Source organism: Natator depressus, chromosome 3 (genome assembly GCF_965152275.1).
Source record: "Natator depressus isolate rNatDep1 chromosome 3, rNatDep2.hap1, whole genome shotgun sequence".
Lineage (NCBI taxonomy): Eukaryota > Metazoa > Chordata > Testudines > Cheloniidae > Natator > Natator depressus.
Genome location: NC_134236.1, coordinates 165,235,305 through 165,249,720, shown reverse-complemented (window position 1 = coordinate 165,249,720; position 14,416 = coordinate 165,235,305). Strand labels below are relative to the sequence as shown.

Below are 14,416 nucleotides of genomic sequence, written 5' to 3'. Positions count from 1 at the left end.
CTTATAGCTGCAGTCTCTACAGTGTAGATAAGCCCTGAGAGAAAGGGGTTGGGAAGCCTTTTAAAAGCAGGCTTGTGTCTAAGGTTTTGCATCCAGAAACTGAGGAACAGCCTCTAGGCATGAAGCTGTCTGTGAAACACTGGATCCCCGCTATAGTTAGGGGGTATGCTGGGAAACTGTTCAAAGGCAGCCAGTAACTTGTATTAGAAAAGGGATTTTATCCAATATGGAAGTGTAAAGCTTGAGGTTATGTCTTTATGTCTGTTTGCTGTATAACTTGTATACATTTGCTCACCCTCACCACTTCATCTTTGAATCTGTGGTTTTTCTACTAAATAAACCTTTTGTTTATTTTTACCCCAAGCAGATCTGTGTTGTACATACTGAGTGGAATGTGGAGGCCAAAGTAAGCTGATATCTGGGTGGCTGGTTTCACATCTTCAGGGGTGACAAATCAGAGGAGAAAAGTCCAAATGCCTGGTAGTTAAGAACTCAGGAAAGTTGAATCTGGGGAGACTTGAGACTAGATGGGCTATTGGTATCATCCTGCAAGATGAGACTTTGTGCTTGTGGGCAGGCTACTGGTGTCAAGGATCTGAACCAAAGCAGTACAGCATTAACACACCCCGAGGTTACACGGCAGGCAATAACAAAGCCTTTCACTGTTCCTTGTGATTCCCAAAACATCACATATTCTCATTCCTATTGGTCACACTGATAGGCTACATTTGGGAACATAATAAAGTCAAACAAGTTAAAAAAATATGAATATGGCCAAAATTTTCCAAACATGAGTGCCGAAAGAGGCTAATTTCAATCCACATTTGGGCACCTAAATAGGTGGCTTGTTTTTCAGAAGTACTGAGCACCTGTAATTCCCATCTCAAGTCAGTGAGGATTCAGCACTTTTGAAAATCAGACCAAATTTATTGAGGTGCCTAAATGTATACTTGAATAATGTTTAGCCCTAGATGAATTGTTGATAGATCCCTTGGCTACAGGAATTGGGAGTGCATCAACTCAGAAGTGATACCATCTGGTAAGATATAGCATTAATGGGACATGAATAATGGCTAATCCTTTTGGGCCAGAAAAATGATGTGTATAGGGTCTGGGGTACGTTATAATGTATTATGATGCCTACAGCTACTGAATACTAGGAAGAACATGTATTCATTACTTGTGAATCCTAGTGCTTTGGATTGATTTGAACCTTTCCATATCTGTGAATTCATAAAGCTTGAAAAACTGTCTGCCTAATTTACTTGAATACAGATATTCAACATCAACACATGTATTTACCCCACCTGAGATGTTCAACACCGAATACTAACATTAGACAATTCACATATAATCTACTGACTACCATTTTATTGTTTATAATAGATGAAAATAAATTATGAATAACTTTATAAATAATGGTTTATTTACAAAGACCTTGTTAAACAAAACAAAAAGAAAGAAAAAAGAAAAAGAAAAAAAAGAAGAGGCCAAAATTCACGGAGACAGGTTGGTTTATGGCCATGTTCCAGGCATTTTGCATCCAGATGGTCCCTGACCAAGGGGCACAGACAACTGAGTGTTGAACAGAGCAAAGAGAGGCTACTCAGTTTTACACCAGAGATTAAGCCTGTCACAGAACTGGGGCTGGGGGGGAAGCACAAAGGTGAGTTGAAGTACCTTTGTCTCCCGCTCCTCCTTGTTCTGTACCAGGTACAACTAGCTGATCCAGAAAATCTCACAGAATTTTGTATGCAATGAATACTTTAACTACCTCTAGCAATGCCAGTGAAATGATTAATGAGCTCCCAGTAGCTGCTACATATAGCAGTGTCCTACTCAGTGGAGAGCATTCCAGTGATCTAATGTGCCTATCTCATATTTCACGGGCTGAGTATGTTATCATTCCAGATTATGGAGGGGACTTGTGTGGATGGAGTGCTGTGAAAATCTCTCTCTTGAAGATTTTAGCTTTTCTGCCTGTGCAGCTGAAGTTAGCACATCTCATTTTTCTGATGCAGCTGATCTGAATGATGCTTAAGACACCTCAAGGGTGGGAGGATTTTGATAGTGTACAAAAATAGGAATGATCATTTAGGGTTCATATAACATTTAATTGATATATTATATATACTCTACTGTAAGACTGTAAGATTTATTTTTATACTATGTCTGTTGCCTAGAAGACAGCAAGATAAAGCACCCTCACCTGGATTCTACATGGGTGGTACTTCTTTTACCCAAAGGCTTATGATCTGGTGTCTGCCTACAAGTCGTATGTCATACAGAATTGGGGTACTGCTAAGGGGAATTATAACATTTGCCTCTTGAAGAGGTCAATATACCAAAAGAGTACAGACAGCCCAAGCTTAACTTAGGTCTAGTGAAAAACCCACCTAAACTGACCTAACCCTCAGTATAGCAAGCATTAAGTCGATGGGAGAATTAAGTACCACCTCTCGGAGAGCTGGATTACCTACTTCAATGGGAGAACCCCTCCAGTCAGTATAGGGAGTGTCTTCACTGACTTGCAGCTGCTCTTCTGCAGGATTTTATGTGTAGACAAGCCCTTATTCTATCTAAGGCCACATCTGCACTAGAGGCCTTACAGCGGCACAGCTGTACCAATGCAGCTGCACCGCTGTAAGATCTCTCATGTAGCCACTTTATGCCCCCAGTGACAGGTGGTACCTACGTCGGCAGGAGAGCATCTCCGCTGACGTAGTGCTGTCCACACCAGGGCTTCTGTCAGTGTAACTTATGTCGCTTGGGGGAAGTGAGGGGGTGTGTTTTTTCACACTCCTACACAATATAAGTTATACCAACAAAAGTGCTAGTGTAGACATTGCCTAAGCTAACACCTCTGATCAGGAACAACTGATATGTAAATTAGGATGCAATCATCTTGACTTTGCAGGCAAGCTAAAGGGCAGGTGAGATCTAAGTGACCTTTGAAACGTTAGGCTTGGTGCAAGAAGTTTAGCTAGATGTGGTGGACAGATGGAAATGTTAGCAGAAACATGGGACAATAATAACAATAGGGAGAACATCTGTATTTCCCCTTTAGATCTGAACAAATACTACATTGTTTAAATGCCCCCTAACACTGTACTGGTGCATATATTTAGTACCATCTCAGAGCAAAGACAGCTGTCTACAGAATTACTAACACCTGTTCCTGCAATGCTGGATTTCCCTTGGTTTTCCTTACCTTGTTCTAATCCTAGTTCTTTATAGAAGTTCTGTAGCTCAGAGGGGATTCCTCCTATATAGACTGGAGAGTTTACTTTCAGTTGCTGAGCACTGGGTTCCAAAACATGCTCTCTCAAATTATTCATACTTGCAGAAACTCTTGAGCCTTCCTTCTTCACAGTTACTTTCTTCCAGTTTCCATCACAATAGGACAGCCCCACCCAGAGATCCACTTGTGTAAAAACAGTGCCAGTTTTTAACAGGAAGCTCAGAATTCCACTCTTCAGCTCAGCCTGTATTTTAAAATAAAAGAAAGGTTTCAAAAATGACAGTGTCAGAGGAGGAAAAGGTCAACGTGTTATAGACATTTAAGACATTCAACTGAAGGAAAGGTACAAAAACATTTTTCCTTCAAGCAATTGTAATGACAGTACAATTGTTAACATAGGATATAACAACTGTAGCAAGTACACATGTATCAATTAGTGACACAATTTGACATGTAACAAAAAAATTCTATTTTTTTTGCAACCTATTTAGGACTTTAGTATCAACAGCCATATAATTGACTGAAAAGAAAAGAACAGCTTAAAGTATGACTGTTTCTATCTGACTTTTTTGAAAATGACAAAACACCATTTTCTTCTGTCAATTTAATTTTTGGAAAAATGTGACATGACAATAAGGAAATTAAATGTCAGACCTGATTAAGCTCCTTTTAATTATCTAGTGAATGCAATTTCAAATTTGTACAATAACATATTGATTCCATATTTCATCCTTATTGTTTTACATCTCTAAAATAATTGTTTCTATATGTATTTTCTAGATTAATGTATAAATTTTGAAATATGAAAAACATTTTACCTAAATTTTCATTGTGGAAATAAAGTTTCCATATGCTTTACTGCCAAATTGTTTAATCCTGATTGTCTGAGATGCATCAGCACGTATGTTTTGAGATTCCAAATTGGCTAGCACAGAACACTGATAATTTAAAATATGGTAGTTGTGAACAACAACAAAAATAAAAATAAAAATAAAAAAATGAATCCCCTCCAAAAAAACCGAAAAACAAAAAAAAGGATAAGCCCATAGAAAATACATTTCACTTCCCAAGCCAAAATCTTAAGTGAAATAAGATCTGTGACAGGGTCAGGCCGGATGGCTATAGGAGAGTAATAGAAGGCAGATATATTAGCCCCAGGCTAAGTAGGTCCCTTTTCCCTGGGTAAGGTAACAGGGAAGGTTGCAGAACAATCAGGAACCTTCTGGAGACAATTAAGACAGAAAGGCTGATTAGAACACCTGCAGCCAATCAAGGAGCTGCTAGAATCAATTAAGGCACGCTAATCAGGGCACCTGGGTTTTAAAAAGGAGCTCACTTCAGTTTGTGGTGTGCGTGTGAGGAGCAGGGAGCAAGAGGCACTAGGAGCTGAGAGTGAGAACGCGGACTGTTGGAGGACTGAAGTGTACAAGCATTATCAGACACCAGGAGGAAGGTCCCATGGTGAGGATAAAGAAGGTGTTGGGAGGAGGCCATGGGGAAATAGCCCAGGGAGTTGTAGCTGTCGCACAGCTGTTCCAGGAGGCACTCTAGACAGCTGCATTCCACAGGGCCCTGGGCTAGAACCCTGAGTAGAGGGCGGGCCCGGGTACCCCCCAAATCCTCCCAGCTCCAGGAGTCGACCTGGACTGTGAATTCAGAAAAACGGCCAAGCTGAGGGCTGCCGTGAAGCTCCAAGGCGAGCAAATCTGCCAATAAGCGCAAGACCCACCAAGGTAGAGCAGGAACTTTGTCACAGATCTTAAAATATAAAATAGAAAGATCTATAAAAATATACATCTTTAACATTCTTCTGGAAAAAGATGCACATTTTTGAGAAACAGAGAATACCAACAATCTCTCACATTAAAGTATTTATATTTTGATTGCACTTTAGTAACAATTACTCCAAGTGTCCAAAAAATGCTAACCTACCCCACAATAAATGTGGTTCTTCAAGATGCTGTAGTCAGTGTGGATCACATGCATCTCATTTGTGTAAAATTTGGGGTCTTTTGAACAGCTGTGTCAATTGAGGCTGCAAATGCACCCTGTGCCTCCTTGTGTTCCTATGCGAGGGCATAAAGGGTAGAGCAGCTATGATACTCCCGCAATGCTGTCATAATTTGAAGCTCTCGGTAAATGAAAACTCCACAAAGAAGGTACACTGGGCAGGTCATGGGATTGACACTGACTACAGCATAGAACCACAGTTACTGTAAGTGACTGTTCTTTTGTCTTTGAGTATGAGTCAGTGTGAAAGCTACTGCAGCTGACTGGCAAGCAGTAAACCCTCAGAAGGGTGGGAATGAAGAGTTTCAGCTGCATCAATCAAACAGTGATTGAAGTACTCCTCTCCTGAACTTGGCATATGACCTAGCAGCTAAGGTGCAGGTATAGTGCTTGACAAAGGTCAGTGGGCTCCACATTGCCGTCTTACAGACTTCTGATGTTAGCACATTCCTGAAGCAGATGGAGGATGTTTGTTCTGTGGTGGGGGGAGCCTTGATGTTCCGTGGGAGAAGTACAGCAGCTAGTTGGTAACACAGTGAGCTACACTGTGTAATCCATTTCTATATTCTTGTTGATGAAGTGGCCTGACCTTTAGAACGCCCAGCTGTGGCTAGAAATAGCTAGGGTGACAGTCTGAACAGTTTGGTCCTGGCAGTGTAATAAAGCAAAGCTCTAGATATATCTAGTATATGCAGTTTCTTTTCTCCCAGTGCAGAGTATGGCTTCAAGAAGAAGACAGGCAGGTTGACTGACTGGTTTAGATGAAATTCTGAGACCACATTAGGAATGAAAGGAGTGGGGGCTGCGTATCACCTTGTTCTGTGCAATGGCATATAATGTGGTTCAGCCAGAAATGCTTGAAGCTCAGTCACTTTCCTGGCTGACACAACATCAACTAGAATATGGCATACACCATTCTGAAATGAGGCTTCAAGACTACCTCTTATTCAGACTGCATTATTCCATCTGTTACAGTTTGTTTAGGAAAAGAACTGACTGCATACAATAAACATAATATAATAAATATTAATCCATAGTGAACAGAAGGAGACCCCATGTAAAAGAAAAGGAGATTTGTGTTATCATGCCATGTATCTGCCCAGCTACAGACATGTCCATCTCCAATACAGAATCCATAATGCAGGTAAAGGTGATGTGTGATTGTAATGGGGCGCACGCCGTGCCCCCTCTGGTTCGGCCCTTCTTCCCCTCTTCTCAGAGACTCAGTGACACTTCAGGCGGGTGGAACACCCGTGCTCTTTATTTGTGATCAAGTCCCCACCACCAGTTTCCAACTATATACAGGCTTTTTATAACAGCTTGGCCTGCCACAGGCCTGGCCAGCAACAAACTAGGAGGCTCCCACCTCCGTTTGAGACTGACCTTCCCCTCCTGGTCTCTGCCCCCACATCCCTCCACTTCCTCCCAGCCTGATAGCTCCTGCTAATGAGGCTGGCAGGTGTGGTCAGTTACCGGGCAGGCATCAGGCTATCTTCCCAGCCCCAATCCAATCCCCCTGATTGGGACTGGAGTGGCAGGAGCTGATTAAGGCCTCTCTAGCAGCACCCTGCGACAGTGATCCATGTAAAGGAACAAGTCAGGAATACCATCGTACCCAAAATGGTACCCTGGCAAAGTGCTGGGACTTCTAACCTATTTTCCAGTGCAAGTTTGTTCTGGTCAAGGATCCCAATGACAGCACCATCATTTACGAGCAGCGTGCTATAAACCTCACTTCCACTCAGTGTTAACTTTTTTTGTGAGCTTAAATACACAGAGAACACTTCTGACATCCTTATGTATGTTTGTAACATCAGACTGCAAGAGACTAGAAAATGTACTCTGTACATAGCACTCCTTGAGGTGAGGGGATGAGGTGAGATGAAAATTGCTAATGGAGGCAGGGAAACATATTCAACCACACATTTCAGTGCAGTAATAACCAACTGAGTTGTAACACCTAAATTGACTAAAACGGAAAGTGACTTTAGAGGGGAAATTATTTTTCTCTTTGCTTACGTTGTGTATTTGACAGCGCTTTTTGTACAGTTGTTTCCTCTTTATAGTCAGATAATCATATTTATCTATTTCTGTGGGACTTCCACACAAAAGGAGAAAGAAAAACACTTAAAAATAAGAAAATGTGGCTGTAAAGGCACAAAAATGGTCAGGGGCAAGCATAATACCCAAAATTAAATTTAAAATTGGGAATAAGTCCCTTTAGTTGCTGTTTTCATTTGTAAATTAGAAATATCCTAAAAATCAACACAACAAGGTGCTTTTTGTTGCTGTTTTCTAATTTATGACAGAAGTTTAAAGGGGAAAGGAAAAAGTTTTAAATACATATTGGTGAGTGAAATGACAACTGACAGAAAATATGATGTATACAGTGTTGTTGTAGCTATGTTGGTCCCAGGATATTAGAGAGACAATATTAGAGAGATATTACTGGACCAAATTCTGGTGGTGAGACAGACAAGCTTTTGAGTCTTCTTCAGGTCTGGAAAACCAACTCAGAGCCTGTCTTCATTACTGCACTAAATCAGTGCAGCTGCGATTGATGGAGTGGCGTCAATTCAGCGCATCTGGTGAAGATGCGCTATGTTGACAGGAGTACGCTCTCCCATCGACGTAAGTAATCCACCTCAATGAGAGGCAGAAGCATCTCCCGCCATCATAGCATGGTGCAGACACTGTGTTAAGTCAATGTAAGTTACTTCACTCCGGGGTGTTTTTTTCACAGCCTGTGCGACGTAACTTACATTGACTTAAGCAGCAGTGTAGACAAGGCCTTAGAGTGTCACAGCTAGACACAAGGTGGAACAAATGGTGGTGGAGACATAATAGGCATTAATGAAATGATGGAATAACAAAAATTAATAAGATATTGTAATGTCTGGATATAAAACTATACAAGGAGGGTAAAATGGATCATAGAGATGTGAGGACTAGCACAACACCCCAAAAAGAATTCCTAGAATCTAGTGAGATAATTCTGAGTGGAAAGAGCCACATAGTTGAATCTGTATGGATACAAATTCCAAGTCATGAAAATACAAACATACTAGTACGATTATACTACCAGCCTCCAGATCAGGAAAAGGATACTGAATTAACCCTGTTGAGACAGATCAAGGGGGCAACAAAAGCTAAAATAATAATCATAATGGGTGATGCAAACTTCCTACATATAAATTGGTTAAATATAACAATGGGACAAAGTATAGTGAAGCAATTTATTCTCACCCTAAATGACCACTTCTTGGAACCGCTAAGAGAAGAGATCATTCTCAACCTAATCCCATATAACAAACAGGAGTTGATTCAAGAAGTAACTGTAGTTGAGCGGCCAAGTAACAGTGACCACAATGAAACTAAGTTCAACATCCTTGGAGAAGTAAAGGTACCAAAACCCACGACTGTGACATTAACATTTAAAAACAAAGATACAAAATATAAATCATAAATAAATAAGGAAGCATGGCAAAAAGGCATCTTTGTTCAGTTCTCGTCACTCTATGTGAAAAAGGATATAGCAGAGATAAAGGAAGTTCATAGATGGCCAATGTAAATGACTAGAGACATAAAAAACTTCTCTGTGAAGAGAACTGAAGAGACTGGGGAGGTTTTACTGTACAGAGGAAACAAATAAGGGACATGTTATAGGTATAAAATTAATGATGGTGTGCAGGAATTGGACTGGGCTCTTCTGTTCACTTTCGTTCATAATACAAGAACAAGGAGAAATTTCATAAAATTGAAAGGCAGTAAATTTAAAACTAATAAAAGGAAATAGTGTTTTTCACAATACACAATTTACCTGTAGAACTGAAGAGTTTAACAAGACTAAAGGACTGGACTAAAAAAATCCCAAACAGAGTTTTGAAAAAGAAGTAATGCTTCACAGCATAAACCAGCTTCTACCTAATGGAGGTTAGGAAGAAAACTTTGCTATAGGCAGATAATTCCATAGCTGCCCGCTGCAGGTTTTCTCCCTGTACCTTCCTCTGAAGGCCACTGTTGGAGACAGGATAATGGACTAAAATGGTCCATTAGTCTGATCCAGTGTGGCAATTCTTATATTCCTATTAAAAATGGATAATTATTGCTAGTAAGAAAAAAAAATTCCTGATTATGATGATGTATTAGGGCGTGGAACAGTTTCCTTTGGGAAGTGATGGAACTCTTGTAACTTGGGATAGTTAAACTGAGCTGGATAAAGTCCTTGTAATGTAAATATACAAAAGAGAATAATCCCACACTGTCAAGGGAATGGACTTAATATAGATCTTTTCCATCTCTAACTGATTCTAATTGCTTACAGTCCAGTAGAAAATGTTGCAGTGTATGTGACATACTGATTTTTTCCCTTATTTAAAATATATCCATGTATTATATTTTTTTCTTTTCAACCCTTTTACTATACATTTTTAAATGTTGTACAGATTGGTATTTGGTGAACATATATAAGATTACATGGTTTGAAAAAATAAAAAACTACAAATGATAGTGTTTTTAGGGAGAGACAGTAACAAGAAAATCTCATACAAGGTATCTGAAAAAAATTTGTAATAATTCATTTCTGAACCTACTGCAAGGTAATCTGGCCCTTCTTTGTTGTAAACAAACAGAAGTAATCCATTCAGCTGGTCTGTTCTAAACTTAAAGGAGATCTCAAAGTCGAGTCCACCATGAAAAATATCTGAACGGAGTTCCAGGAACCCTTGAAAGACAAAACAACACACGTTTTTAAAATAAATAAATCAAAGCAGAAATCAAAAGTAAGGAAAGATGCTGCATTGCAGAGTCACTTATAGAATTCTAACAGAGGATGCTGCGTTGATGTTCATTCAGCCTTGTAAAGCCACTTCATCATCAAATGGAGCAAAAACTCAGAAAGGAGAAACAGTGCAACAACCTAATACTTCACTGTGATGTTGGCATCATGGTGTTCCATTGACGCATCACGGTATTTTGTGTTAATATTCAGTAGGTGTGCCCTCTCCTTTTGTAGGCACAATCAGCGCCTGCAAAATATTTCATTGTAGTAAATGTGTGTGCATCTCAAGCAGCTGCACCTCTTGCTGACTGTAATTCATTCTGTGAGCATGAATTGCTCTTGTAAACACAGAAGCTAAGCCTTAGCCCAGCTGAAAATAACCCTGTATAAGTAAGAGTGTGTTTAAAAAGAGGACAATTGAAAAACAGGTGCGATAATTTATTCAATTTGAGAATTGATTGGTCCACTATATAATACACTATTTTACCTTTGCCAAGAAAATGTGCGCCTTCCATAAGGACAGTGGGACATCCTTCCCAACTCTGATAGACGTTGTTTTGCTCTTCAGCATCCTGCCATTCTAAAGGTTCCCAATTTTCATAGGGATTGTGTTTTTTTTTCAAAAACACATCACTGAGACACCCCACAAAACCTTTCTGGATTATTGTCTTAGTCCCTGCAAAAGTGAAAATATCATTTAGGAAATGAACCACCTGATATTAAAATAAAGACAAATATGCATACATATCATACTTCACACACAGATGGAGAGGTATATATGTATATAAATATCAATCTCTTTATGGATCACCTCCCTGGGTCAAATCCAGACTTTACTGCCTGGCCAGCCATTAGGGGGAGCAGCCACCACTCTTTGGCCTGGGAGGATTCTGAACTTGCTGAACTGCTTCATGGAGGCTCCTTTACATCAACAGCGAAAGTAGCCCATATGGATGTAACAGTGCGTACATGCCCCATGAGGATTCTAAGGGAATCCTTCTAGATTAGCACTCCTCCAATTCAGGTTTTACTTCTTAAAAATACCATGAGGAAGGGGATGCAATCAGTGAAAGGAAAGATGTGGTCTCATAGAAGCAGCTGTTTCTGAATCTGGCTTTGGACCCCAAAATCAGAGTTTCCTGAGCAGTATGGGCTCAAACTCCCTTCTCCACTCAATACAAGGGACAGGGGAGGGGTCGGGGTAGTTCCTATCCAATATCTCTAAGAAATACAGGTGAACAGGGTTTCTTGGCCCTGGCTGGGGAAAGACATGTTGGGAGATAAGAGATTGCATACATCCATTTTTCCTAACAGGAGAGGAATCTGTAATAAGGCAGGTTTTGCTGATGGCCCTCTCCTGAAAAATATATATAAGTAAACCCACTCTGATTAGTTTGTTTGCATAGTCCTTTTGAGTTAAAGGGGGTTCTGAGGCAGACACCTGGGATGATTGTCTGAACCAATTTCTTAAAAGACTATGGACACGTTTTTCTGGTTTTGGTGAACTGAAATAAAGACACAGAAAGTGGAAGCTTCTTGGTTTACTAATCCCATGGACTTGCTGAGTTTTTTGTTGGTTTCATTGTTTTGTTTTTTACCTAACCTACCAGATCAGGACACTTTATGTAATACCTACATGCACTCATGGATTCCCCACCCCCATTCCCTGTGTGCTGCATTGCTGGGAAACACGTATGGAACAAGACTCCACAATGTGGAGGGGAGCCACCCTCTTGTGTGCTCCCTGATATCCAGCCTCATATTAAGTAGCATAGCTACACTGGCTGCACTGCCAAAGAGTCCTCTGCAGCTACTCAGGAAGGGACAGAATTTGCCCCTCTGTGTTATAACTGGATGTTTAATGACAAAAGTAAGTTTGTGCTACTTTTGATTCCTGTAAACCCTGCAGAGTTAACACAATGACAAGAGAGTGAGCTGGAGTTTACTCCAGGCAGCAAATCATGAAAGCAAGTTGTCAACTAAGTTCTAAGTCTTTATTACTGATGGTGCTATAAACTCAAAAACACTGTTTGACTTTCAGATCCCAGTGCTGTCAGTCAGGAAAAACATCTTTTTACTTGTAAACTAAGCAAACATGATACGGAGTCACCGAGACACAACAAATATGTCCCAGAATACCATTTTTACATAGTCACTTCTTAGACTCTAAGAGCATGGAGGATTTTAAACAGTGGTAAAATTGCAGTGTGTGTAATCTGCATTCTCCTTGCATGTGGACACAGCCATGTGAGGAAAGTGCAAAATATCACAGTAGAGGTCCAAACTGCGGTCTGCATGGGTGAAATATACCCAGATCCTTATCTAAACAGATCATAAGTAACCCATTTACCAACTTCACTGTGTTCCACTGTTCACAGTATAATGCGCATTGTATGCAGGTGTATGAAGTAGGCAATAAAAATTCAAGTACATAAGCAATTAAGAGAAATAGTATGGTCCTGTGGCCACCAGACTGGGACCCGGGAGATCCGGCTTCAGTACCCTGAAGTCTTTTAGTTTCTCAGTTCTCCACCTGTAAAATGCGCATGACAGTACTTCCCAACTCCCTACACAGCGGTGTTTTAAGGATAAATACAGCAAAATTGTGAGGAACTCAGATGCTACAATAATGGGAGCCATACAAGTACCTAAATTATCTAGATAGATAGATAGCAACTAAAGCTGGTGAAAACACTGTAGCGTAGCATTGTTTCCTACGCTCCAGTACTGGACTAATTACTGAGCATTGTGTTAGGAGTCACCCTACTGCTAGAGTTACTTTATTTTGGATGAGATGTGAAAAAGTCTCACTTACTTGTAGACATTCAAGGAGCCACGGCAATTTTGCACAAGTAGGGTGTTATGTCCAGTGTCCTGGTTAAATATAACTATCCATTACATTTGAGTTTGGGTAGCAGTCTACATTCCTCTACTGTTTCAACTGGACAAAGCACCTTTCTGTCCTATACAGGCATGCAGTGCTGCTAAGCTAAATTGTTGTTGCATTTCACCCTTGATGTTTTGTAGTTAAGTTCTTGGGTGAGTCAATTTGTGGGAATGAAAGGTGTAGTTTTAAATTGATGGACGCCAAGTAATTTTGAATGAAAAATTACTAAAAATATTTAGTTTAGAGAACCAAGACATGATAGGCCAGCTCTTACCAACTGTTTCTCTTACTGCCAATACAGAAGCTTGGCTCACATAGAAGCTAAAGACCAACCAAAGTAATCACAGTTATTAACCACAGCTCTTTTACTGTTAAAGAAAGGTAAAGAAAACATCAAACACCACCAACGACCTAACACAAATGTTAAACTGGTTACTTCTGCTACAATCTATTCTGTATGTCTCTCTATGGAGAGTTTTAACAGAGATTACATCCCTAAGAACACACACCTGAGGTGTGCTTTCCTCTTTGTTAGTTAATACCAAAGTATATTGTTTTCCCAAATTATTGTGAATCCATTCTTTACTATATCTTTAAGATAACTAAGAATGTTTATATATGGGCAAAATAATTTTGTATCAGAGCAGGTGGACCTGTTGGTTATTAATAAATAACCAGTCAGTATATAGCTGGCCAAGTAAGCAATCTTAACTACGTACTATGAAACCAAAGAAATATTTATATCAGTTACTTATAGGAAGCCATTTAAGGAGCTGTCTTGAGACAGGCCAATTAACCAATATTAAGAATTTTAAATCCAATTAAATACCACTATTTCTCTGTTTACCAATGTTTAGCCTGTCTCCTCATGGACTAACCATTTGGTGATTAACAGGAGAAACTGTTAGTCTTTTAAGTTACAACAGCATTTCAATATTCCAACAAAACATTCCAAAAGTTTTAAACCTAGTCCCTTGGCAATGTTTTAGCTAACTTTCTCTCATCAATCCATGTTGAAGTCTTGGAGAGGTTTCCTTTGGTTGGTTTCTTCTTGAGTCTTCTCTGTTTTTCTTATCTGTCTTTGGCAGCTTGCTTGTAGAGATGGACAGAATGAGTTACATAGTGCTTGCTGCCTAAGCAGAGTAGCAGGGGGTGAAAGTGGGGAGCTCACTTCTGTCTTATATACCCTTCTCCTTTTCATTAAACTGTGAGAAAACATACCTCTTCCATGCTTCTTTAGATTCAAGTTGGTTGCTGTCCCTCTTTCATTGACTCCATGCCTTGGGCCATGGCTTAGGTGACACTTTCAGCTCCTGAATATGCATTTTGTTTAATGAATATACAACATTTCTTTAATTGCCTTTGTTCTTGTGGCCAGAAAGATCAAGATAGAGTTAAAACTAACTTTAAAATTTTTCTTTTTATTCAGTTCATTTTCTGAGATATTTTTAGTTTAATAGAGTTTGATGGAAAAGAAAATTCTGTTTTCCAAAAGTCC

At 39.8% G+C, this 14,416-nt stretch overlaps 1 protein-coding gene across 1 annotated transcript in view; it reads right to left on the bottom strand.

The window, feature by feature from the left end:
- The window catches only part of USH2A (usherin), a 562,110-nt gene that overhangs the window by 332,996 nt on the left and 214,698 nt on the right, over positions 1 to 14,416 (bottom strand). The window contains exons 25-27 of the mRNA XM_074949260.1: positions 10,519 to 10,707; positions 9,844 to 9,974; positions 3,212 to 3,485 (exon numbers count right to left, since the gene is read on the bottom strand). Coding sequence (XP_074805361.1) covers positions 3,212 to 3,485; positions 9,844 to 9,974; positions 10,519 to 10,707 — 594 coding nt within the window. The remainder of the gene's footprint in view (positions 1 to 3,211; positions 3,486 to 9,843; positions 9,975 to 10,518; positions 10,708 to 14,416) is intronic.